Below are 27,901 nucleotides of genomic sequence, written 5' to 3' on the forward strand. Positions count from 1 at the left end.
GATCAGGAATGAGGCACTCTGTGCTCTGGGAATAACTGGCAGAACAGGTCTTCAGATAGTTGATATTTTCAGGAGATGATTTTTATGAGCCCAATTCTTGCATCTCCTCATACCTAGAAAAGCACTAAAATCCTTCATGGTGACGTCTGCTCCCCATGACGAGCAGTAACCTTCGTGAGACCAGCAGAAACCTTCTACAAAAAGTATGTGCTTGGTTGCATGTACACTCCCTTCACCAAAATCACATATATACTGACCTTCCCCGCTACCTCCTTGGAGCAGTTTCTCAGAGCTATCTGAAATGCTGTCTCCCGGGCTATAGTCCTCATGTTACTCCCAATAAAACTTAACTCACAACTGTCACGTTGTGCATTCTTTTTTCAGTCGACCCCAAATACTATGCTATTTAATAGAAGGGATTTGAGCACCTGGATTTTGGTATGGGAGGGTTGGGGGGTGGGAGGGTAAAGGTTGGGAGGGGCAGTTCTAGAGCCAATCGTCTGCAGATAATGAAAGATGACTGTATTTTCTGGAGATTCGTTGTCAGCCATTGGAAAACAAGAAAACTTTTCTTTGTCCAGGATGGTATAAAATTCTGGAATGAATAGAAACTGAAAGTAAAACAGGAATGAGCAAGGCCATAGCAATTGCTTCACCAGTTTCCTTAATTTATTGTTTTAATAACCTTTCAGTGCCTTTTCTAGCTCAATGGCTTTAAGTGCAAAAAAGACACCTTTATATAAACACCAACAGTGCTGCCGCATTAGGTTTTGTTCACAACACAAACTCCTCAGTATTCCCAGTGATCAGAGACACTATCTTGACAGTAGCGATGGATCAAAGGAGGTGAAGCCAGAGAGCAAATTCAGAGAAGCAACCAGACACTCAGAAGTGCGTACACGTATCAAAGCATCATCCCCTCTGTTGTGAAATCATTCCCACAAACACACAATCACAGCATTTGTGTCTTCCTAGGGATTTCCTATGGCTCACCACAGAAAGAACAGACCTTGGGGTCATGGGCTGATTCAAACTTGCCCTTGTTGTTTTCGGTTTGTGAGGTTCATACACAAAATGCTTGCATCCCTGGTTGTGGTGAAGATTAAATGAAGTGCAGCACATGACATGATAGGGCTCCATGAATGTGAGTTCCATACCTGTGAACTCCTGGAGCTTTTATTCCTGGTGTTTGCAGACACTTTGCATACACGCAGCCTCATATGCTTGGGTAGCATTTTATGCACTTGTCTTCTATCCCAACTGTAAGCACCTTGAGGGTAGGACCAGGTACCGGTATCCCTTATAACGCCCAGCATGGTGTTGGGCACAGGGCAAATAGCCAATAACTGAATTTCAATTTAATACACTCTTATCAACCTCTGACCAGCTTATTATTAATGATTATGAAATTCTAATGGATGTAAACAGGGAGTTGACCAGCTATAGATAAATGGTTTAATATATTATGGTATATTCAATTAGTGGATCTTTATATCGAAATTAAAATCATGGTTTTAAAGAATAGTTAACGAAGTGGCTCACTACAATAGTATAAGAAAAGGGCGGGATATGTAATGATCTAGTCTGTATATTACCAACATTGTAATGTGTATGAGCCAAGAAGAAAAAACCAGAAGGATTTGTACCAGAATATCAGCAATGGTTACATCAGTGTAGGGGGATTACTTTATTTTTTTCTTGCCCCCATTTGTTCAAATGATCTATAATGAACATGTATTGCTTAACAATCAGAAAAAAATAGCCTAGCAATTTTCTTATGGAAGATGGAGGGGGTATCCCATTATAAGATGAATTTCCCAAGGGTGCTGCCAAACCTGCTTTAGGGAAATAATTGAACTTGTTGGCCTTGTTCTCACTGTGCCCCACCCCATGTTGTACCACCGTGGGTTGTGTTATTCTATTGCATTAAATGCTCACCTCAAGGTTAAAGAGAAATGGAGAGAGAAAGAATTTCCCAAAGGGATTGGGTCACTTATTTATAAATCCCTTGTCAGATGTCCTCGAGATTTCAGGGCCCTAAAAGGGGGCCTCCCTGTTTTGTTCCGTTACCACGTAAGTGGCAAGTCTTGATCTCTGGCAAACTCTTTGTCACCCCCTGAAATACACAGTGAATGGCAGAAAGGTGGTTGCCAGGACCCCTCTCCCACGCCAGAGAACACCTCCAAACACCCCACCGACGGACTGTGCACCTGACAGTAAGTCTAATAAAGTGGGTCAGAGTCGAGGTGACATGAGGCTGTCATATGTGAGCTCTGTGACCTTGGGCAAACTTTTTAACTGCTCTACGTTCCATTTGCAAAATGGGGGAAAATAACCTTACCTCACCCACAGAGATATTGCAAAGATTCAATGAGATCATGCTTGTCCCATTCCTAACCTAACCGACAGAAGGTAACCACTACTGTGGCTCCTATAAACCAGTGTGGTTTGGTGAAAGGAGTATAGGCTTTGACCCTGACACCCAAGTTCAAAGCCCACCTCACCACTTAGGAGCTGTGTGATAAACAAGGTCAGTTAACCTGTCTGAGCATCAGTCTTCATATCTGTATAATGGGTCTCTAATGCCAACTTCCAAATGCGGCCTTAGGGAGTAGAGAGTATGGTGTAATGGATAGAGCAGCCGCCAACAGAAACCAGGCAGGTAGAGTGGGTGGGTAAAATGGTGTGGAGATGACGAGCTGGAGTGTCTAAGCAGGGTAGCTATGACCTGGTGCCAGCCAACGGTTACCATCCAGGGATTCAGAAGTCTGAGTCTATGGTTGTTAGATCCGATTTGTTGAGAGAAGCAAGAAATTTTAACTTTTATAGAAAATTCATCAGTTTTTAAATGTTGGCAAATGATTAGAAGGTTTTCAGGCACCTTTGTGCAGGCTGCCAGTGGTAGATTGGATTTTCGGTTGTTTACTCATACCCGCCACCATTGCGGTCTACAAGCGGTAAAGCGTATTTCCCCACCCCACTTACGTTGGATTGTCCTTGCGACTTGCTTTGGCCAATGGATGCAGCGTGAGCAGAATCTGCGAAGAGAAGAGCATGCCCTGGGGATCCACGGTCCTAGAAAGGGACCTGAGGGGCAGACCCGAAGTAGAGTTGCCCCAGGTGACCCACAGTCCCACGAGTGAGAAAAATAAAATGTTTGTGGTCAAAGCCTGCTGAGCTTTGGAGATTACTGCAAAGCAAAACCTAACTTACGTACCCTTGGATTCTCAGTGTGAGACCACCCAGGCAAAGCACCTAGCAAGCGCCTGGCACACAGTGTGTATTTAATAGATGGTTGCCCTTAGGATTATTCTGGGCCTGACAAATCTCATGGGGTTTCTTAATAGAAGTTAGGCTTAAGCCAGTGTTGTGTAAAATGTTTGTTTTGTGCTTACTTGACCTCTGAAAAACTTGAACAAACTCATCTCTGCTACCTCTTACCTTCTTACGTACCTCCAGGGATAAATGTCACTTTACGTTGTGGCGTAGAATTACGGACTGTTTGAAATGTAATGGAAAAATGCATGGTAAGCAGTGGTTCCATGATTCTAGCTTGGGAGTTTTTAACTCTATCTATTCCACCAACATGTATGCTAGAGTTTAGATATTGAAGATTCAGATGGAGATGATTACACTGCTCAGACCTAGAAATGTCTAGTGGGACAGTGAAGGGTGTTTAACAACAAAAACAAAAATCTGTAAGGAAAGGACCAAGAAGGGAGCAAGCAGCAAGCGCTCTTGGACCTCAGAGGGGACAACAGACCCTGACCGGAGTTGGGGAGGCATCTCTGGGGACCTGAGAATCAGACTGGGCCCATAAGAATGAATAGCTTTGGTTATGTAAGAAGGTGGGGGATGGCATTCTAAGAGAGAAAAACATATACAAAGACACGTGTGACCTGAGCACTTCGTGTATCCAGGAAAATGAGAGGAGTCTAGGTAGACGGTGAATCAGGTTCAAGTGGGAAGTGGCTAAAGGTACAAAGTAAGGTAAGCAAGGAACAGGTTGTGAACCGTGTTGGATGCTGTAGATGTTTTCAAACGTGGCCCCCATCAGTTTCTCCCCTCCTTGGAGGCACCTGCTACACCTGCTACTTAGCCATCAAGGAGTGGAGTCTGTGCCTCCAGCCCTCGGATCTGGGCTGCCTTGATGGACAGCACAGAGGAGTGATGGTATTTCAGCTCTAGGCACTGGCGTTTTATGTTTCTCCTCTCCGGGGAGGCTGGCTCTCGGAACCCAACCATCATTCTATGAAAGCCTCATGGAGAGGCTGCACGGGAAGGCACTCCAGTCAACAGCCCTACCCAAGCTCCTATCTAATAGCCAGCAATGTGAGTGCACCATCTTGAGTGTCCAGCCCAGCCTAAGCTCTGATGACTCCAGCCCCATCCAGCATCTGTGCCTCTAAGTGCAGACCACCTGGTACAGACCAGTGAGCTCTCAGAAGGGTAACTGATAATAGTAAATTGTCTCTTTAGTCTCTGAGTTTGGGGTTGATTGGCTATGGAGTAATACATAACGGGAACAGATGTCAAATTGTCCTAGGCATCATCTGTAATGATTGCATACTGCTGACTTTAAAGAATTGATAAAAGAAAACCTAAAACGGTCAGGTGGGGTGGGGGACAAACTGGCCGTTCTCTTAGCAGTACACTAGCGGGGAAGCAATAAAGGAGACATTCTCCTCTATTTCTTTTGGCTCTATTGCTACTGTACTGCACATTTTCCTCCAAATGCTAATGTTCTAGGGAAGCAATGTGATGTTCTAGAAAGAACCCAGGCTTTGTAGTCAAGGGAGATGCAGAATCCAATTCTAACTGTGTCACCCATGAGCTCTGAGCTGGGACAAGTCACTTAATGAAGCTGACTGTTGCTGCCCTGCCCAGAAGCCCTTCCTGAGACCAGTCCACCCATGCAAAGATTCTAGGACTGTTGCATTCTAGTTGGCCTCTTTTCTGCAGAACAGCCCTTGGTTGATGGGTGCCGTATTTCTGTAAAGGTTACCACTTCCTACACACCCTGGGGATGGCCCCAGCCAATGACTGACCGGTATAGGTGCACAGAAGTCTGGCGGCTCAGCCCAGGAGGGGATAACTGTGCTCAAAGCCTTCCCCTGCACCAAGCACCAGTCTGACGCTTTCCTAGGCTCTTTCCCTTTCCCTATCCTACCCCCTCCACTCCCTTAAAGATTCTTTACTGAAGAACTCTCCCTCAATAAATCCGTGCCCGGGATCCTGGTCTCTGGGAATCTCGACCTAAGGCACACACTCTCCCTTAGCTTCTCTTTTTCAAGCCCCCCTTTCCCAGAACTGGCTGAGATGATACATTACTATGGCCTGGCGCTTCGTACACACTCAGTTAATACTAACAGATTTCCTCTCTCGTCTTCCTCGTGGATACAAAGCAGCAAAATGTGATGAGAGTTCTTTAAACAAAAAGTCCTCACGTGAATTCTCCGTATCTCTGTATTGCAAATCTTTTAGAAAAACAGGCAAACCGAGGAACTGATTTTTAAAAATGGGGAGATTAAGGCTTACTTGGCGGAGTTGGGAGGATTAGCCGAAATAATGTCTGTGGACCTTAAATAGACATGTTTGGTACAGAATAAGCACTCCGTGAGTGGAAGCCGCTGCCCTTGCATTTGGCCAGCCCCAGGAAGCCAGGCCAGCCCTTCCTTTCCCATCCTTGTGTCCTCAGCCAGCACAGCGCCTGACACGTGGAAGGCACCCCTGTGTCTGCCCAAGTAAACTGCAGTGAGCGGGGAAAGAAACCATACCTTAGAAAGATGGTGCAGTTTTCACAATTCCATTCCATCTGGAGCTTGGGCCGTAAATCCAAGCTCAATACTTCTCATCATCGTGGGCAGATTTCTCTGCCGGGCTCACAAACACACAGACTCACTTGCTTTGGTCGTTAACAGTTTATTATGGGCACACGTATCAGTAAAGCATACATAAAATACAGCTGTTTTATAACACACGGAGCCACTGTGTCTTTACATGTATAGAGGAACATATTAATATGCAAATGGAAAAATTAGTTCTTTTATAAAGTTTCACATAAATACACTGGAATTGCTCCCAAAGAAAAGTCCCCATAAAAGAACTAGGTTAGGGCTTTACAAAATATTATACAGGAAATATACTATGAAAAGAAACAACAGTCAACTCAGATACAACAACGAAAAAAAACACAGAAGAGTTTCAGATTTATTAAACTGCCCACAAAATTAATGGATTACATGGCTTGAAAATATTTGGATCAACAGAAATTTTACAAACTCATACATTCTCAGGGGGCCAAGTGCCTTTCTTTACATCAAAATCTGCCTTGGTGTCTTTGATTACAAAAAGACGTTCCTTGTTTCAGCACTCGGGCTCGACTGAACCAACTCAGGCTCGAGGACAAATTGACATTAGCTCGGCCATAAATTACCCTGCTGGGCCCTCTTAGCTGTTACCCAATGAAAGAAAAGGTGAAAGGGGAAAAAAAAATAAAGGTACATTTAAATTACTTTCCAAAAGTGGATTTTTTTTCTCTTCTTTTTTTACTGAAACAAGAAACTCTCAGATGCAAGTCAAAAAGCAGAAAATATTTTACAATATTAAAAAGTCTATCTGTAGCTGGGTTCGGCATAGAATGAGATCCTGAGCACTGAGGGTTTATTGACAATATGGCCTTCGTTGGATGGTTGGGTGGGGCGGGGGGCCGGGGGGGGGGCGGTGGTGGAATGAAATTAACAAACGTGGTTAAAACCGAGCCAGGAGAAGCGCTAGCGTTTGCTCTTACTTTAATTACGATCAGTGCCAGTATCTGTGTTACCTGTGAAGGCCTCCAGGGAGGGGTCATGGAAGTTTACTGGGAATGATCCTCTCAATTAAAAAAAAGAAAGGAGAAACTCAGATCACTGTGGTTTAGAAATCGGTGTTTGCTTAGAATAGTTTTAATGTCTCCTCCTTCCTCTCCTGTGAGTAAGGATCTGAAATAGTGAGTGTAACCCATGGTGGCTACTGACAGTGGATTCTGGAGCTGGTCAATCTTACTGGGAAGCTTGGGGTGGGGGGTTTTCTGATTTGGTCTCTTGAGTGGCGGGAGGTTTACTGTTCCATGGGCTGCTGTTCCCCAGGGCGGGTGAACTGGTGAAGTCTTCCTCGTCGTCCATGCCGTTGGCCGCATCATACTGCGTGTTTTCTAATCTAGTGATTAGCCTTTCGTCCTCGTCCCCAAACTCACCTCCCATCAGAGTTGGCTCTCCTACCACCATCACATCCTGTGAACAGCAGCTGACATTATTACAGGGAAACTTTGGGAGAGAGAAGCTCAGCTTAAAACACTAGTGGGAGGCGCTGGGGGATCTAGGACAGACACACTCGTGTCCTGTACACCGGGGTCAAGTCTCAATGTCGGGGGGCCAAGACGCATATTGGATTTTTCTACAGGAAATAAACATCGCCTCCTGATGTGTAACAACCACGCGAGTTTATGTCCTTAGTGCGCAGCCTGACACCGGAGAACGAGCAATGCTAGCAATCTGCAGAAATAAAAAAATGGATTTTTCAAAATTAAAAAAATCCACGCTTTTCAACTTGCCGACACTGGGGACTCTTAAGAGGGCTGTGGAACCTTCTGCTGGGTGCTTTGCAAGACCTCCAAAAATCCACCACTTTTATTTAGGGCCTCTGGATGGCTTTGGAAACTAGCAGCCAACACGGGGAGGATGCAGTTCTGCAACAGTCATGCAACTCATTCCAAACGGCATTTTCTCTGTCCCAAGGACGGTATACATTTTAATTGAAGACAGATCTCTCTTTTCTCTACTCAGCCAGGCCCTTTTATGCAGCCGATATCCTTGACATTCTGCTACTTAATTATGGTAATTAATTTAGGTAAAGTTTTCGATAAAAACAATGTTCACACTGATTTGACAATTTGCATAGCTAATTAAGTCATTAGCAAAAACCTGCTGATTGCCAACAAGCCCTGAATTTACCATCTGTTATTCCATGGTGCCTGTCACCTATCCCCACACAGGCAACCCCACCACCAATCTGGGCAGTAAAGAGAGCCAGTCTGTCCAGCTGGCGCCGTAAAAGGAAGTTGAAGAGCACTAATTGTAATTACAATGATGAAGCCAGTAGTCATCAGAAATGGAAGCATGCAAGAAGAATCTATCTAATCACTCCTTTAAGTACAAATTGTCCTTCCATGCAAACAAGGAAGCCACCTACTGTAGCCGGGAGCTCTGCGGAGGCCACCGCTGCAGAAGCACGGGGACAGGGGAGAAGGACGCATACACAGGGCACAGCTCTGGCCTCTCTGTCCCAAGGGGACCCTATGGGGTTGATGGGTGACATGGGCATGGGACAGGACACCTGTCAGGTGGGTCCTGCTGGGCGGGCTCTGAGCAATATTCTACTTAAGAGTGCCCGACTGCCATCAGCCTCCACTGAGGCTGGAAAATCAGGGCTGGCCATATGCTTTTGGGGACGTAAGTATGCATTTTCTGATAGGGAGGCTAATTTGCCTTGACAGCTGGGTAGACATTCTTTTCACTGGGGCAAGAGAGGCTTTCCTGGAGCAGTATATTAGTGGAATACTGCCTGTGGTCAGGAGAGGGTTCAGCGGCCCCGCCAGGGTCCTTCTAGAATTTTGAAGGTGCCAGTTGAACAAATCCCTTAGTGACCACCTGATTTGTTTTGGAATGGAAAACCTTGTTTGTTTGATTGATCGATTCTCCTCGAATTAGAGGGGAGATAATCAATAGGTTTCACACTGTGTTTTCAGACTAATCACTCTTGTGAACTGATAACAGTGATGTTAAAGAGAAATGCCCCAGATGAAGCAAATGCCTAAAATATGACCTGGGAAGACTCAGCAATCGAGGTACTGGCAGGATATTCAGTTGTGTATTTCCAAGAATGTACTTATGATGCCACGAAGAGCCAGACATGACACTGACATGTAAGAGACTCGTGAGGACTCTTAAAGTGAGATACAAAATAGACACAGACTCCGAGTGGCAAGAATGCTGACAGGATTTTAAATGGAATGTGGCCTCCACCTGACCCATTGGGGTGCTGGGGATAAAAAAGTGTTACTTCGTTGTGGGCAATTAGGAGACCGCGCTTTACGATCAGGAACAAAGGCAGGCGGGAAGACCAGGTTAAGATGGGGTGGAGGACGACATGAGGGTTAATTCCACCAAATGACCTGTGTGTAGCACATTTTGCAGGGCTGGGGAAACACATGCATGACGTGTCACGGGGCAGGAGAAGGATGTTAGAAGCGACACGTGGGTCTGCATTAGTACTGTGAGTCCAAGGTCATCGAGAGAGGCTGGGAGAATGGGAGGTTAAGCATAATTTGGAAACAGAAGAAGCCAATTTAAGCGTGATATTAGCAGAGACGTTCTCGACACGTCAGATGCCTTCACTGTATCAGAAAATAACAGTCATTCCAGAAAAGTACTATGAAAATAGTGATTTACATCACTTCAAATGGGGCTTATACGGGCTCGTAATATGTTTGGTATATCTTTGTTCCAGGAACGGCTGGAAAAGGTGCCCAGGCATGGATATCCTAAATTTCAGAGAGATGCCACATTTGCCTTACTGATTATAAAACGTATCCTTAGCCAGATGCATAATCATGCGTGTGCGTGTGTGTGTGTGTGCACGCATGTGTGCATGCGTGAGTGATTAATAGATGGCAAGTTACAAAAGAGATGCGTGCTAAGGACTTCCTATGCACGTAGATACCTGAGGCCACTTACATAGTCACGAACACCGCTCTACCTGGCTCTTCTAAATCTCTGGGCGAGGATAGGGGTTCTCGGCTCAGCAGGGCTTGCTTTGTTATCCTCACACAAAATGAGTGGAGACATAACATACATTCTGGGCTCCCTCTGACTAGGGGATGTTGCCACCGTTTTCCCCACACGCCCCACATCTTTAAAAGTCCCCCCCCAACATTCAACATTGGTAGTGAGAGATGCATTTCCTTCCCGTCCCTGCTGTCTCGTGTGTCCCACAGGAGGCGATATTGGTCCATCTGAGAGTAACCCATATGGTCTCGACTCCCCAGGAAGCAGACCTCCGCTCCTCGCCAGGGGCCTGGAGGTGCCACCAGCTCTTGCCCGTGTCACATCTTCTCACTAATCCCCCGTGCAAGGACCACCAACCTCTGAGGAGGACTGGAAGTGACTCCTTTCAGGGCCCCTCAATGCTTCTCCTTAAATTGGCCAGAAGGGGTCACTGCTGTTGAATGACACAGGTCTCCATCCCTCCCAGGGTTGAGGCTGCAGTTCGGGATCGCTCCTAGCCCCTGCTCATGGAGTGAGAAGCAGAATCCAAGGATTAAACCCTAACCCTCGCCAGACACACACGTTGCTGCCGTGGCAGCTGTGCGGACCACAGCCGTGGTCGTGGTAGCACACCCGATCTGTACATGCCTTCGGACAAGGCAGCTAAGGCCTGCAGGTTGCATTTCTATTTAAACAGGAAAGGGGTGCTGGTCATTCAGGAGACAGGGTTAAATAATGTGGTCTCTACAAGTCACCCAGTGCTTATACGTTTGACGTCCATTCAGTTGGAGGACATACAGAAATTTACACATTTTCTTAACCCGGATGACTTCCCTGTTTCTCTCAGCCATCTCTAAGTTTTACTTAACGAAAACATCCTTGTTTGCATGGCGGGGATAGTGCTGAAATTCTACTCGCACTTTCTAATGGCGCCTTGTTCTTGTCCAAAGGGTCTAGACTGATTAAAAACCCTCTTGACACAGGTATCTTCCACCAAAATGCAATTGCAGGTTGGGAGGACAAGAGCATAATGGAATAGAAAAAGTTAGGTGCTCTTTAAAAAAAATGGAAATGATTCCGACTAGGCCAGGTATGTCAAAATACATGGATGTGTATGCTGCTATTCTATACCCATGGCAGACATCACTAATGGATGGCCCACCAGACCCAGTCCAGGCTCAGAATCTTTCTCAATATTGTACCCTGTGAGCTGAAACCAGGAGTCTGAGCTGGCAGGAGAGAGGAAACCTCTTTATCACTTTATTAGACAGTGAGCTCTTCAATGACAGAGCTTGGGTGGGTCTTTTTTTGGATTTTTTTTTTTTTTAAATCTTGCTATTACCAACACCTGGGATAGTGTGGGGCACATAGTAGGAGCTCAGAAAACACTTGTTGAACCAATCTGAATTCTTGCAGCCTTTAAGTAGCTATGTCAAATTTCCAGAAATCTCTGGAATGTACTTTCATTTGTTCGTGGAAACTAACAAACGTTAGTTTCTAAAACTCCAGAATTAGATGAATAAATGGGCTGCTTGTGTGCCCTTCTGGGGTTGATTTATTTACGCCTGGCCATTTTTTTCTATGCATTTTCCCATTTAACCAGGAGTGGGTATAACTTACTGGCACCTTAATAAAAAGACTCTGTTTTTCTCCTTTGATTTTTTTTTTTTTTCCTGACTCTTCTGGGGTGAAAACTCAGTTCAAAAAACAGAGGTAACTCTGGTATTTTTTAAGAACTACAATCCCTAGCAGTCTTAAAATGAACATGGGACCTATCCCACAGGCTGGCCACTTTCTCATGACCTTTTCTTTCTAATGCAACAGGGATGACAACCGTGTCCTCTGCCTGTGGAGGACAGGAGGAGAGGTCAGGTAATTCTCAGGTATTGATGGGGTTGGCTTTAGCCAGAGAACTGACCAATGGAAAATGGGAGAGAGTGGGTGGGGGACAGATTTGAAAGACACAGTTAGAAGTAAGTGGAGAATCCCCTGGAAATGAAGGTCCGCTCTCACGTGGAGAGAGATGGTGCAGGATCAGAAGCAGAGGGTGAGGCCCACAGACCAAGAGAGGGAAAAGAGTGAGAAAGAGGGAAAAGGTAAAATTGCATCGCTTGAGAGAAGTTACAAGAAAGGGCGCATTTTTGAAGACATAGTATCTAGAGGGTACCTATGAAGCACCATGAAAATCCCAGGATTTGAAGGATAGTCAAAAGCCTGGTGAGGGTGATGTGACAAGGGCAGCGGAGAAGGAAACCCCACAAGTCATCGTGGTGGGGAGAAGGGGCAAGAAATGCTTAAAGACACGTGAGAATTTAAAAGTGGTAAGTGGTCTAGTACTGCGATGAGGAAGTCAGAGTCAGGAAGGAATCAGGCAGAAGGGAGCAAATCGAGGAAGAAAACATGGGAGGTGAAGAAAGTTCCCGCCCAGTTTACCCTCTGTGGGGACGCCCTCAGCTGTCAATTTTGGAGTTCAAAGAAGCCCCCTTCTGAGTGGCCCATTTCCTTTGTCAAGACCCAGAAATGAAAGAAAGGGGTCAAGAGGTCGAGAGAGTTGAGACCAAACCAGGGGCTGAGCCTCCCCCTAAGCTAATGATATGGGAAAGCGAAATCCACTGAGCTGCATTTGTAGTGGCCTTGAGTTAATTACCTGAGTCTTAAAATAAGAGGGGATGCCCATGTCTGGGGGGGTTCGGGGGGCAGTCGAAGGACAATCTGGAGCCTTACTGCCAGGAGCTAGTTTCCAGGGGAGCACAGGGTCCCGGTGATGGAGCTGAGAGTCCCTTATATGCCACCAGCACCCTGCTAAGTGATATTTTAATTAAACCTTAAGTGACATATCTCCTGTCTACGACTCTGAAGGCTTTTTCATTCCGGTCCCACTGCAGCACAGACTCTCCATATTCCTTTCTAAGTCCCAGTGTGTCGTGGAAGGTTTCCAGGACAGAGCTCCTCCCCCTCTCCCACCCCGTGTCCCTGCTTTCCCCTCCCCCGCCCCCAACCCGGCCCAGAAGGTCATTGCAGCTCAAAGAGACTTTGCCGTAGGGCCCCTGGACTCGGGGAGACGACAGGCAAAGGCAGGATTTCAGCCTAAAAGGAAAGCGAGACTTACAGGTACCTGACTGGACAGACTCAGGTTGGCGGCTGGCGCCTTCTTCTTGCTGCCCGTGCTGTTGGCAGTGTTCCCAGCGCCGCTGTTGGAGGTGCTGCTGGTGGAATTTTTTCTTTTTCTCCGTTTCGTTGTCGGTTGCCTTGTGGGCTCTGCTGCAACATGAAACATGGAAGGAGGGTCAGTGCCAGGGTGACCACCAGAATACGGGCCCTCCAGGGAAGCCATTTTTTGTAAGTTCAAAAGAGTAGGACTGTTGATATTTTTTCCACTTCTTTTAACTTGATGAAACCTAAAAAAGAAAGCTGCTGATTTATTTGTAGCACACAATGACTGAAACTCTTTTCTTTAGTATCTTGATAAAGTGATTTGTATTTAATTGTTCTTCCTGATGTCATCTACTGTGTGTCTAGAAGCTCTTAATATGTCTTAGGGTGAGTTACACCACTACTATAGTTTGAACTTAAAATATTATTAACATTATGAATTTGGGGCAAAAAAATTTTTTGCAGTCTACCCTCTTTTTATAACAAAAGGAGGGCTCTGGGACTCCTAGGGAACCTCCAGGGGTTGAGAGAAGTATGAGCCGAGCTCAATTAAGTGAACCGGTGAGTTACAGCAGCACCTACTGGCGAAGTCTCATATTGCAGCCCAGCTCTATCATACGCTGAAATGTTGAAAAATTGGCCAAAAAATTTGTGTGGGTTTTTCCTGTAACATCTTATGGAAAAACCCGAACGAACTTTTGGGCCAACCCGATACAAAGAAGAGGAAGTGTCCATCCCATCAGCCATTGATGTGGAACTTAGGGATTCCCAAGCTCAGTAGAAATACCCATGCTTTGGATCCTGGTGTCTAAAAGATGCAACTAATTTCAAAATTCCTGGGGAAAAAAATGTCTTAGTATGCTACAGCCAACATATGAATGAAGAGAAGCTAGACCTTTTCCAGAAAGATCTGTTTAGAAATAGAAAAAAAATATTTTGGACCTGAAGGATGAGGCAACATCTTAATAGAAGTATAGGGACTCATGGAAATGTGTAGTGAAAAGAATATTATTTATTTATTATGTATTATGAGCATGACTCAATATTTTCATATTTTTAATGTTTTCTATGTCATTATTTTACATTCACAGCAACTCTATTAACTAGGTACTATTATAATCTTTGCTTTGAGAATGAAAAATCTTCAGAAACCTGTTCCAGGCAGTTACTAAATGAATTGGAAATGGCATGTAAGAGCATCCTTTTTGCTAACCGTATTCTAGATCCAACTCTGATGGAGAGAAGGTAAGCCAGGACCATACTGGAACTAAGTGAGGTAACCCTGGAGCATTTTCTTGAGGCATCTATACTGCTTCTGATGGACAATGGGGAAGATCTCCTTGAAGGTCATTTCAAAGACCACTTAGTCCATCAGGTTATCTCTGACTTTTGATGAAGTAGGAGATTATGTTTCTATTTATATAACATATTTTCCTTCATAAATATTTTATCTCTAATGTTTAAAGAGTTTCATCAAAGGGCCTAACATCCCTATCCGTAGAGAGTTATGGGTGCTTATTCTGAAGGTTATGGAAACAGGAAACAGAATTGTTCCAGCTCATGGGGCCGGAGGAGACTTGAGAGGTACATTCTAAAGTAAAGCAAACACCCAGCTTTCCCTGACAGGCATCTTCTTCCTTTGACTTGAATTGAAATCGGCTGCTTTTAAAAAGAAATTCGTAGTTTTTCATGGAATTTTGGGGAAATACACCTAAATGGTAGGCTCTGGATCACTCCCACTGGCAGTAGGTAGCTGTGGTAATAGAGTCCCGAACTGAAGACATAAAAACTTACTGTGACATAGGGCCCTCCACTGACTAGTTTCAGCTAACTTTGGCAAGTTACTTCTTTAAATCTCAGGCCTATTATATCGAATGGGAATAGCAAGAAATAACTCATAAGGTTGTTGTGAGGATTCAGTAAGAGAATGGAAGGTCTGAGAGGGCTGTGGTTTGTGACTATTTTCATGTAGTGTTATACCCACAGTGGCCAGAGCAGTGCCTGGCACCTAGTAGGGGCTCAATAAATACTTGTTGAGTTAATGACTGAATTAATGAATAATATATGAATTATATGTGCACATGTTGTGAAATAGGTGTTCAAAGCATTTAGTGAGCGAAACTTTTTCCTTTGAAGCCTTATTGGTACTGAAAGAAAATAAGGCCAATTTACGCACATTTAACACATTTGAAAAATAATGTTCTAAATGTCTACAATTCCTGTAAGATGGGGATGCAGCTATTCTACGTAAAATAATGCTCATTTTTCTCAGCCTTCTAAGTATGTACTTGGTTACATCTGCTATATTCATTTTACATAAAACCCCTGGCCAATTACCAGCGGAAGGTGACCATTATATTTTGTGATTCAGAAGGCTATGTGCCTCGTGTTAATAGTTACTCTTTATAAAAATAATTTTTAGCGAATGGATACGTTGTGCTTTTATGATCAGTGAGGCTTGACACATGCCTGGGAGTGAAAATGTACTAGATAGAAGGACAATTAATGATGACTGGAAGCAGTAATTTCAGAACCCCAGCAGACTATAGTATCTAAACTACATTCTAGGGAAGTGAGAGAAATGGAGTCTTTTATGTATTCCTTTCATGATCAGAGAACCCTTTGATATTATATACCTTAAAAAAATAGAGCAAAAATATTTATTTATTTCCTTCCTCCCTTCCTCCTTTCCTTCTTTCCTTCTCTCCTCTATTCCCTCCTATTCTTCCTTTCTTCTTCCTCCCTCCTTCCCTTTCTTTTCATAATTTCTACCATTCTTCAAAGAACAAACAAAATCACAGTAAGCCATGAGCAGCTACCAGTCTTGTCCAGTGGAACAACCACTGGACTGGAAAACAGGAAACCTGGGTTCCGATTTCGGCTTTGTCAATATTTTCTTGGTAACGTTAAATAAATCAATTTCCTCCTGTGAGTTTCAGGTCCTAATCTAGCAAGTGATGAGACTGTAGAGGATGGTCACTACATCTAAGAAGGATGTTTGCCCTTCACAAAGTCAGTGTCTTTGGGTCCAATATCACGGTCAGGATATCCCTTATAAACTACTTTGCTGATACATTCATGATCACTTCCTTTTCACACGCCTTCATCCCCAGAAGAAGCCTCAGAAAAAGCATGTAGATGGAGAGTGAAGAACGAAGCCGTACCTGGCGGCGCCACCATCCGCTGCCACTTCTGAAACAAGCAGGTCTTCAGGCAGTCTCGTGGACTGAGGTTGTAAGTTTTATGTCTGGACATCAGTTCCTGCATTGGCTCCAGTATTACACACAACTGCAAGGAGTTCAAAGACATCGGTGTTTTACTACTTGATAACATTATTTGCAATAGCTAATTTTAACAGCTGGAATCCAAAAGAAAGTTTACAGGTACTTCACCCCCAACCCCGGGTTTTGATTTTCTCTGTATAAGTTTGGAGGAAAAGAAATATTACCAACACTTGATAAGGCCCACTTAATTTACCATCATTTATAATATCATATTATAGCTGAGTGTGGTTTATACACACAAACATACACACACACACACACACACACACACACACACACATCCCCACACATTCTGTACTGACTGTTGCATGGATATATGTGGTTCTATTCTGAATTGAAATGATTCTCTCTGGTTAAAGAAAAAAGCTCTCTTCCATGGAGCGCAGCGTGCTCTGATTTCCACTCTGGTCTCTGCTGTAGTTCCTGTTTGTATAACCACACACTGTGAGTTACAATGCTAGTTTATGTAGATTATGTGGCAGTGAAAGCCGTCCTTTAAACTTTGGAGAAGAAAGTGGCAACTACAGGTATGTTTTTGATCCTAATTCTTATAAAGGACCATGATGAACACTATTTTATTTTTATTCATATACTCATTTGTATTTTACACAAGATGAGAATGTCAGTAACATATGCTGACTTTCAGTGTGGGAGCTTTTTCTGTGGTTCTGCACACGGTTGCCCTTCTTCTCTCCCTTAGTTAGATCTTTCAGCTTTACTTTGGCCCAAGACTTCTGATGACAAAGATTAATGAATGAAATAAGAAGGTAAATTCAGTTAGGATTGCCTTGGACTTTTCTGAATTCTTTCTCATTTGGAAGCTTTTCAGAATGCTGCTGCATCGAAAGGGCAAAGACCAAGACTAGGAACAATGCATCCATTGCTGTTTCAGTTACAGCTATACTAACATTGGCAATGCACCTTCCCATGTGGAAAAACGTCATTTTATTATGAAAGGCAGATGTGCAATCCCCATGTTCATGGGGCCATCGTTTTTACTTCTCCCTTCCCTTCTGCCATTTCTCACCTGAGTATTTCCCTAGAGTCCACATTCCTTATTGTCCACTGGTTCTCTCTACCTGGAATTCTTTGCTCTCCCTCTTCCCGGCTAATGCCCACTCAGCCTTGAAGGCAAAGTTCCTTCCTCTGTTAGACCTTTCCCCCCCGGCTCTGCACCTCTCCCTGTGCGGGCTGAGTTGGATGGCTCTACAGCTCTCCCAGAGCACACAGCCCTTTCTGCTCTACAAACTTACTCATTTACTTTTTGTAACCATCGGCTTCCAAGTCTCTTTTCCACTCAACTTTGAACTCTTTGAATGCTGAGACTATGCCTTTTATCTCTGTGTTCCTAGATTTGGCTCAAATGAATGGATGCATTTAAGGAGTGATTCTTAGAAAGACTGGAGGACCTTTCTATGCCAATGTTCCTCTAAGTCTAAGGAACACTTCCGTCAGAATCAGAAGAGTTGATTATTAAAAATGCAGACTTCCAGACTCTGCCCTTTCTGTTTCACTGAGTCGGGAGGTGGGGTCCTGAATCTGTATTTTAAAAAAGCATTCTCCCATCTAATTCCGATAAATATTACCCCAAATTGAGATCCACTGCCCTGCATATGCTGGGCTTTAGAAGAGACAAATATAGAAGCAAGACATGCACAAATCCCCAGGGGTTTCCAGCTCAAATTCCCCTCTCTTCTTACCCCCCTCCTCACTTTTCCACGCCCTTCCTCTCTTCTCAAGCCTAGGCATGATAATCAAAATTGCCTTCATCTAGAAAAATTTCTCAGCCCTTTTTACCTATCGATGATCTAAACTTTGCCAGAACCACAAACCCCATTTAAGGGCCAACTGTAATCTCCTTCCATCTGCAGTTTCTTTGGAAGAAGAGACTAAGATTTCAAAGCCTGAACAACACAGGTACAATGTGAGCCAGAGAGACAAAGCTACTGGACCCTAGTGTATCAGGCTGTAAAGTAATGAGATCTGGGTTAGTTATGATGCATCTTCAATCTTGTCTATCTTCTTGTTTACTTTGGAGTCCTTTTTGAAACCTAAAATGTTAATAAGGAAAACCCTGTGAAAGAGGGAGGGTTACTATGCAATTAAGTCCATATTCCAAGACTGCAAGTGTGTATTCCTCTACTAACAACTCCACACTGGAAATCAAAGTATGTGCAAATTACAGACAACCTCAAGTCTTCCCCTGTCACTCATACCAAATGGAGTGAAGGATTCCACAATCATCTCTACACATAGAGATAAGACTGGATTATCCACCAAAGAAGAACCACTGCTAGCTTCAGACAGGGTCAGAAGATGTTTGCATCTATTATTAAGCTAGGGCAGTAAGAAAAGCTTTCAGAGAAATTCTAAGGACTGGGAAAACTTTTTCTTTTAACTAAAAATGTTATAAAGGTTTTAAAACCATTTCCTTTTTGTCCATTCCCATTCTTGAGCGATTGACTTACAGTGACTATAAAATACATGGATGGAGTGGAACAAACATGGACTTAGAAATCAAGAGATCTAGGTCTAGATTTTGAGTCTGTCACCAGATGCATACCCTTGGATGAGCCACTTAGTAATGCTGGGTCTCAGTTTCACCTGTAAAACTATACCCATCTTGTATATTGTTTGGGAAATTTGAGATAATACGTCTTGACACATAAGTTCAACAAACAGATATTATGATTACATATTAGCAAGCACAGCACAGACTGCAAAACAAACCACATTTCTATTACTTTAAATCAACAAGCATTTATTGAGTTTTCTCCTAAGTGTCAGGCCTATTTGGACCTAGAAAGGATTATCAGCATTTCACATACTAGGAAGTAGGAGAGTTGCGTTTATTGTGAGAACTCACGAGCTCATTTTCTCTTTCTTTTTTCCCCAGGTGCCTTTCCTCTCGGGGTTTTGGGCAACACTTTTTACAGGTGCTAATCCTCAGGATTTATCCCTTCCCCTTTCATGTAAAAATATCTTCCCGTTGCTGTAACCCACCCCAAAGGAATTTGCATCTCTGAATGCTAATCAGGAATCCCCAAAGTCATTTTTCTTCCAGTGGAGGGGTACTGGGCTGGAGAGACATCCCGCCCCTTATTCATGTATGCAGATGAGCCTCCAGCTCTGGCGCAGAGATGGTGCCTTTGCCAGGCTGCGTGCTGTAGGTGGCAGAACTAACTCAGACAAGAGCCTGCCTTCTCCCGTAGCAAGCCAGTGCATCTTGGCAACAGCAAAGGCCTGGGGCCTTATGAAAGGAGACCAGGAAAGTTCGGGGGGTAGGTTCCCTCAGTCACTAGCCAAATCCTTCTGGAGCCGGGATTCCTGCTCTCCCTGAGGTCTCAGACCCCCTTGAGAATCTGGTGAAGGCTATGCAGGCTGTCTTCCAAATTTTATACAAAATATCTGGAGGTTTATGAACCCTCTTACACTCCCATCCATTGATTCCAGGTAAAGAGTCCCCTGTTTGTAATATATATGATCCAGGCTACAATATAGATGCCTTTGCTCCTGCCCTACACACACACACACACACACACACACACACACACACACCCCTCACTCCAACCTCAAAGGCATATTAATGGAACTGAGCATAATAGCACAGCGTCCTTTGATTTTTAAAGAACGATTTTATCTGTAAAGTTGTGTCTGCTACAAAGTTCCCAGTGGACCAGTCCCTTTGCCTGAAAAGAAAGGCCTCAGACAGTGACATCTGCAACACTGCAGCATCATGAGTGAATTTGGTCTACACCTGCGGGGGGTGTTGGAGGTGTGAAAAGATTTCAATCTAAAATAGAACCGGAGGATAGGAAACAGAGACTCCCAACCTGCCCTCAGAGGAAGGGAACTTAAGAAGTGAGAGACTGATTTCCCATAAGTACTTGATTTAGAGATGATGGAAACTTACTTCCGGACCAGTGAACAGCTGCCATGAATCCGTCCCCATCCTCCAGCCAATGAACTTGCTGCTGGGCCTCTGGCTGGACCTCCCTGTCTTTGCACTCCTTGTCCATAAATACAGCCCGTCCCTAATCCTCAAGGGACTCACTGGGGCTGGCTCACAGCATGTTTCCTTAATTGCAGTTCCTCCGCTATTCCTGAATAAACTCAACTTCTGGTCATTTGAGCTTGCCTCAGTTTACCTCTTTATTTGGGTTGCCTGAAGATACCAGGAAGAATCCCAGGGCACTGTGCAAGGTGGCAGGAGCCAGCAAGGCCTGAGACCTCTTTTTGAATAGGAAGCTCCTGCCAGGTCCACTTAGAATCGCAAAGAAAACCACTGCCCATTGCCCATCCTGGCAAAGCTCTGAGGATGCCTTTGGGCAGATTTAGTGAGAGTTTTAGGCCAGGCTTGCTCTCCTTATGCTTCCGACTTCATTTTCTGGGATTCTGGCCCAGCACTGACACTTTGGTATGAAACCAAAACCTATAACCACAATGGTGACTTGCTGAATGAGTGAATGAATGGGTGGATGGATGGATGAAAGATTTAACAGATATCTTGGCCAGATTTATAGCAAGGAGTCATTTGCTAGTAGCAGACAAATTGGGCATTGTCCTCTGGGCTTAGAGGTGATGAATTTGTCCATTTGATAAATAACTGATTGCCTCCTCTGTGGAGAATGCTTTGTACATGTGCACATGTATATACCCAATTACCACATGTCCTGGCTGGGCAGGGACATCTTAGCTCAGTCCCAGGACTTCTGTCTTTGTTCATAGTAACAAAGAACCTGGTAGATCCAGACAGTATGCTATTTTGTTTTGTTTTCAGCTGACAGTTCTCCTGGAGAAATTTGATTCTCCTTAGCTGCACACCCACACCTTTTCTTTTCGCTCATCTCCTGGCCTGAACCCAGGACTGGGTGATGCCTATCAGAGTTGGCTTTGGCCTAAAAAGCTGATGCCTTGGGGTTGGCATTTGGCTAACTCCTAAAGCTGGGTCCTGACCTCCAACATTTAATTCAGTCTTTTCCAGATCATGGATGACATACTCTGAGCTTGAACCACTGACCTACTCTTTGCATATAGGTCTGTCCAGGGTTACTGTGTCCATAGCAGCTCATGTTCTTGCCTTGAACATCTTCCCTCTTTCTCAGTCATCTTAGCCGGATATTGGCAAGCTACAGCCAGTGGGCTAAACACGGCCATGCTTATGTATTGTCCAGAGCTCCTATTGTGTTACAATGCCACAGTTGAATAAGTATGACACAGTCTATATGACCCACAGACTCCCAAAATATTACTATCTGGCCATTCACAGAAAGGTTGCTGACCTCTGTCCTAAACCAATGCTACTCAAAGGAGGCCGTCTGCAAACTATTTGTTATGTGTCCTTGACTGGATAAGAGCTTGAGTTAGAGTATAATTCAGTTCATTGCCTCTTTCATTAAGAAAGTCTTGTGTCAAAAAATAACTCAGATGAACTAAACAATGTATTCAATCAGGTAGTTGCTTTACATTCCAAAGCAAGCTCCTTATTTTGGTGTGGAGCACTAAGTGATCCACAGTCTGGCGCTGGTCTGCAAACCATATTTGAGTCATAATAGTATGACCATTAAGGTCCTCCATGGTCCAGCTCAGATCTCACATCTGTCTCTGACCATCCCCAACCACAAAGGACTCTTACTTCTGTAGCACTTATTACTAACCTAGGTACATCCCGGAGTTAATATTTGCATTGGGAATTTTTCTTTCTTGTGGACTTGTTTCATCTCCTTATCTATAGCAAGCCTTATTTTACTTTTCTCTCTCTCTTATTTAACACGGTATTAGGCATACTCAAATATTTGTTGAGTCATAACTTAATAATCGCTGTGGAGTATCTAAACTATGTTTGTCCCTGGAGTATGCAACTGACATATATCATTAACCCTCACCACCTCCTGGTCCACTTTTAACAGGTGAGAAATCTCAGACTCAAAGCCAGTAAGTCACACAGAGCTGATATTAAAGAGTGTGATTTTTATAATGTAAAGGTTATACAACCATCTGAAGGGCAGAAAAGAGGTTCACAGTCAAGTTTGCCTGACTTCAACCCTGTGCTCCTAACTCCTTACTGCTCTGTTGTCTAACTCTCTGAATATGAATGGCCTAAATCTCTGCTAAGATAACAAGTTCCAAGGCTCTCCCTGTCTCTTATATTGTTCCTTGCACATGGTATTGTGCAAGGAACAATACACACAGAGAGGTGTATCTCTACACAGAGAGGTGGGTGATACAGAGGGGTGCAGGCTTTGGAGCCAGATTCATCTGGATTCAAACCCAATGGCTAGTCTGCCATTTACTAGCTGTGTGTTCTTGGCCAAGAATTTCAGCCTTGGGACTTCCCTGGTGGCACAGTGGTTAAGAATCCGCCTGCCCATGCAGGGGACACAGGTCCGAGCCCTGGCCCAGGAAGATCCCACATGCCACAGAGCCACTAAGCCTGTGCGCCACAACTACTGAGCCTGTGCTCTGGAGCCCACAAGCCACAACTACTGATCCCATGTGCCTAGAGCCCGTGCTCTGCAACCAGAGAAGCCACCACAGTGAGAAGCCTGTGCACCGCAATGAAGAGTAGCCCCTGCTCGTCGCACCTAGAGAAAGCCCACGTGCAGCACCAAGACCCAATGCAGCCAAAAATATAAATAAATAAATAAATTTATTTTAAAAAAACGAATTTCAACCTTTCTGAATCTCAGTTTCCTCATCTGTAAAATGGAGATACTGATATTTATCTCTGAAGGTTTGAAACAATATCTGTGAATCCTTAATGCAATGCCTGGACCAAGGTCAGTGCTCAAAAGATGGAAGTTGGTATAATGATAAATACTGGCTGCACCAGTGGTGCAGTTTCCCTGAGCCAACACAGCAATGTGAGATGTGATTGGTTAGCTACTCCGGGAAGTTAATCACTTGGTCTCCTTGAGACTTAGGGCGTCTAAATGCTCTAAGGGATGGTCATCAGGCCAGTGGTCCATGGCATTTTAGTAGCTAATGTCTCTGGTAATGATCCATTTTTAGAATTCAGGGATAAATACAAAATGTTCAAATCCATAAACCAGAGTCCTTTCTCTTTCCTTTTTCCCCCAGTAACCTACCCTTCTGGCTAACTCTGAATTAGAAAGGTATCAGAGGATGGGCCTGATTACAAACAAGCTCTTACCTAAGGGTGAAGGAGTCTCTCCTAATTAAGAAACACATCACAAAAAGAGATCTTATATTAAAACAATAGGAAAATATAACGTACGGAATCTAAAAGGAAAACAAAACAAAACAAGCAGGTCATTCCCCCAGAAACAGATAAGAATGAATAACAGGCATCCACGTGAGTAAAACCCACTCTGCCTCCGAGGATGAAAAACAGGAGAGGGAAGGAAATGCTTTCCCTGAGAAGCTGTGCAATTCCAAAGCATCAGATTATGATTTGGGTTTTATTTCCTGATAGGATTAAAGGTAGATTGATTGTCCAATTCAAAACATCCTCTTTTTTATCTGAAGATTCAACCAGGGGAGACTTTGCCTTTTCTCAATTGTTTTGCAAATTGATTACTCAGGGAAGTTATCACATCCAAACCTGGAGATTGGCAGCTCTCTCCGGGCTCCAGGAGAGGAGGGGGTATAGTGACAACCACTCAGGACTTGGAGGGACCATCCTCTTCCACAGCAAGCAGTCATGCATGCGCGTTTCAATATCTATGCCTTGATCTCAATTCTGAGGCTGCAAGGAAGGACGCCTATGCGTGGTCACGGAGGCCGCTGGCTGCTTTTCTGACCCACCCTCAGGAGAGAAGCGTTGGGCGATTTTCCTGAGCTACAGAGCCAAGCTCACGGCTGTTTTCGGCAGCACCAGTCAGGCCCACGAAGAGATGGTTCCAGGCTTCCAATGCTCATTCTCTTTCCTTCGGACCCATGGACTTAATCTCTCTGCCATGTCATTTGGTACGGGCACCCCTTCCACAGTGCTCTGGTCACTTGCCTTCCTACCCTTAGACCCACCCCCTCCTCCCAGCTCTGTACTGCAGGGGAGAGACCCCTGCACACTATTTCCCAGCTTTTTTTGCCAACTGGCCTTGGGTGAGCTTTGGCCAGTTGGAGGCACCAGGAAAGACTGGAGGAAAGGGGGTTGAGTTATTTGGCTAGGGTTGCCGTAACAAAGTATCACAAACTGGGTGGCTTAAAACAACAGAAACTTATTTCTTCTCAGTTCTGGAGGCTAGAAATCTGAAATCGAGGTGCTGGCAGGGCTGTGCTCCCTCTGAAGGCTCTAGGGAAGAAGACTTCCTTGCCTCTCCCAACCTCTGTTGGCCCTGGAGTTCCTTGGTGTTCCTTGGTTTGTGGCTGCATGGCTCCAACCTCTGCTTCCGTCTTCGCATGGTCTTTTCCCCCATGTCTCTGCGTCCTCTCCTCTTCTTACAAGGACATTAGTCATTGGATTTTCAAATAAATTCACATCCTCAGGTTGCAGATAAACATGGATTTTTGAGGGACACCATTCACGGTACCACATGGGTAAAGAAATAAGTAAGGGTACTTCTTGTCCTTTCTGTGGTTCAGATGGTCTCTCCAACAGCTGTCACCAAGGCCCACTATGGTGCCAGCTTCTATCAGGTGGCCTGACAGTAACACCTCATATGTAGGGGACTTACTGTATCTAAAAAGGTGTGTGGAGGCATCTTGTGTAGGGGTTAAGCATGCAAACTAGTCTCTGGTTTGAATGGCAGCTACTTAGTAGATGAGTGACCTTGGGTGAGTTACTTAAGCTCTTGGTGTTTGAGTTTCTCCATCTGCAAAGTCAGGATAACAATGCTACCTAACTAATTACATTGTTAGGAGAAACAAGAAAATCCGCTTAGAGTATGTACCTAGGTTCTAACATACGGAAATTGCTCTATACATGTTTATTATGATGGGGGGATAATCAGTCTGGGGAGGGGGCAGGTGCTTCTTGGAAGACATTTGGAAATTTGTCAGAACATACCTATTAAAATTTCATGGATGTTCCCTGCCCAATGCACATATATGCACAGCTTAATTATTAGATTTTGGTGATACAATGGTTGTTTAAAATGTTCAGTCATTTTTTTTTCTACTCAAAAAAATTTTTTAACGTCTTTATTGGAGTATAATTGATTTACATTGTTGTGTTAGTTGCTGCTGTGTAACAAAGTGAATCAGCTATACGTATACATATATCCCCATATCTCCTCCCTCTTGCATCTCCCTCCCACCCTCCCTATCCCACCTCTCTAGGTGGTCACAAAGCACCAAGGTGATCTCCCTGTGTTATGCGGCTGCTTCCTACTAGCTATCTATTTTACATTTGGTAGTGTACATATGTCCATGCCACTCTCTCACTTCATCCCAGCTTACCCTTCCCCCTCCCCGTGTCCTCAATCCACTCTCTACGTCTGCGTCTTTATTCCTGTCCTGCCCCTAGGTTCTTCAGAATCATTTTCTTTTTAGATTCCATAGATATGTGTTAGTGTACGGTATTAATTTTCTCTTGGATGCTGGAAAAAGGAAATCAAAGTGTAGAAAAGTATAGTAGAAAAAATTAAAATTATGCATTTGTCATATAAAATTAAGTCAAGCATAATAAAAATGGTAAATAAAGAAAAAAATGTTCAGTCAACATGCCTTTCCTGCAAATAACTTGATTTTATCACTGAGCCATTGCCACAAGTATCCTATTCATGTGTTCTACCAGTGTCTCTAAATTCTAGGGCATAGTAGCTGGAAAGTTTCCAAAGGAAAAAGGAAACATCTGCCTGGAAATATCCCACAATCATTAACAAATATCTAAGGAGTTCTGTCTGTTCCTAGAGGGCTATGAGCAAATTTCAGGTAAATTTAAAAAATTCTTGTTGAGCAGTTGTTATGCCCTCAGATGAGTCCAACACTGAAAATGAAGGTCAGTGGCTCAGAATGACTCTAAGCGCCTCTTTATTGTCTGCCAATGTATTAGAGAGGGTTCTCCAGACAAATAGAACCAATAGGATGGACGTATGTATGTATCTTAAGGAACCAGCTCGTGTGATTGCAGTGGTTAGCAAGTCTGAAATCCAGAGTTTCCATAGCTGGAATCCCAGGCAGGAGTTAATGCGTCAGTTTTGAGACAGAATTCCCTCTTCTCCAGGAAATCTCAGTTTTGTTATTAAGACCTTCAACTGATTGGATGAAGCTCAGCCCAACAGTACTCTATTTTACTTAAAGTCAGCTGAGGGCTAGCCGATAACCAAGGAAAAACCAAATGCAAAATATCTTTACAGCAAAACCTTTGATTAGCCTTTGACTAAATAACTGGTACTACAGATGCTATGAACTGAAAAGTGACAACCCCACCACCAAATTCCTACATTGAAGCTCTAGCCCCCAATGTGACTATACTTGGATATAGAGCTTTAGGAGGTCATTAAGGTTAAATGAGGTCATAAGGGTGGGGTCCTAATCTGATAGATTGGTGGCCTTGTAAGAAGAAGAAGAGATCTCAGAGATCTCTCTCTCTCTCTCTCCACATGCACACACTGAGGAAAGGCCATGTGAGAATATAGCAAGTGGGCAGTAATCTGCAAGTCAGGAAAAGCACTCTCGCCAGAAAGGGAACCCTGCCAGACCTTGATCTTGGACTTTCCAGCTTCTAGGACTGTAAGAAAGTAGATTTCTGTTGTTTAAACTACATAGTCTACGGTATTTTGTTAAAGCAGCTTGACTGCCTTAGGTCTGCCTTAAGCCACTGAGAACTATCATAGTTCATGACACTGTAAAGAACTGGAGACCTAGGCTGTGTCCTATTATTTTATTTTTAAAAATATTGCCAAGCACCAACCAATGAGTCTAATGTTTGTGGGTTGAATGACCCCTTGAATCCATGAATATGATCAAATGGAAAACAAAAACAAATAGGCGATCAGACATCAGAAAATGGGTCAGATCTTGCTTCATCCACTTCGTAATTACAGTAACTTGGGTAGCAGGGTTGCAATGGTGAAATGGCAGAAACAACCTCCCTCCCTTGAAGCTTACTGTCCAGATGGGAGACAGATGATAAACAAGAATTCCAAATGGGCTGGATATTGTAAAGGAGAGGGGCAAGCGATGTCAGGAAACATTGCCAGGAGGAACCGATATTTAAGTTGAGAGCTAAAGAGATGACTTAGAAATCAGCCAAGTGAAAGAGAAGACAGCCAGGACGAAGGTTAGGGTGGACATCTCGGGTAGAGGGAATACACGTGTGAATGCAAGAGAGAACACAGAATGAGAAACCGCAAAATGATGGGATTAGCGTTGACTTGTGTGAGCTACGGCAGAGAGGCAGGCAGTGGTCAGACTCATCAAGGCCTCAGGTTCTGCCCCACAGGAGCCGAGAGGTGCAACTGATGTGGCCAAAAGCATGCTGTGCATGACGAGCCCTCCACAAATGCCACTAAGCTGAACGCCGAACTGCAATATGGTAAATATCATGCTGTTCTTTCAGCCACGTTTCCCGAGCGTGAGGAAAGCCTCATCGACATTTTGACGCGGTTGGTAAAACAAAAGCACCAAATACCCCTAAAGGCAAACCCTGGCGGCTCTGTCTCCAAGCAGTGGCGACTGTCCCCGAAGCCGACCGCTGCCGATCGCACCACTGGGGGCATTTACACTGGTCCACGCTGTTCCTTGTTGGAAATAGGT

General features: G+C 44.1%; 1 protein-coding gene across 10 annotated transcripts in view; it reads right to left on the reverse strand.

Moving 5' to 3' along the window:
- Positions 1–5,906: 5,906 nt before the first annotated feature.
- LDB2 (LIM domain binding 2) overlaps positions 5,907–27,901 on the reverse strand; it is a 381,671-nt gene continuing 359,676 nt past the window's right edge. For 2 of the 10 annotated variants that reach the window (XM_073805089.1, XM_019928439.3), the window contains 3 exons: positions 16,121–16,244; positions 12,913–13,064; positions 5,907–7,271 (listed from right to left, as the gene is read on the reverse strand). In XM_073805089.1, the coding sequence (XP_073661190.1) occupies positions 7,041–7,271; positions 12,913–13,064; positions 16,121–16,244 (507 nt within the window). In that variant the 3' untranslated portion in view covers positions 5,907–7,040. Of the gene's footprint in view, positions 7,533–10,181; positions 10,325–12,912; positions 13,065–16,120; positions 16,245–27,901 lie in introns of those variants that run through there. The other 8 variants (XM_019928444.3, XM_019928441.3, XM_019928442.3 and 5 more) reach the window with 8 other exon arrangements.

This window comes from Tursiops truncatus, chromosome 5, assembly GCF_011762595.2.
Source record: "Tursiops truncatus isolate mTurTru1 chromosome 5, mTurTru1.mat.Y, whole genome shotgun sequence".
Taxonomy (NCBI): domain Eukaryota; kingdom Metazoa; phylum Chordata; class Mammalia; order Artiodactyla; family Delphinidae; genus Tursiops; species Tursiops truncatus.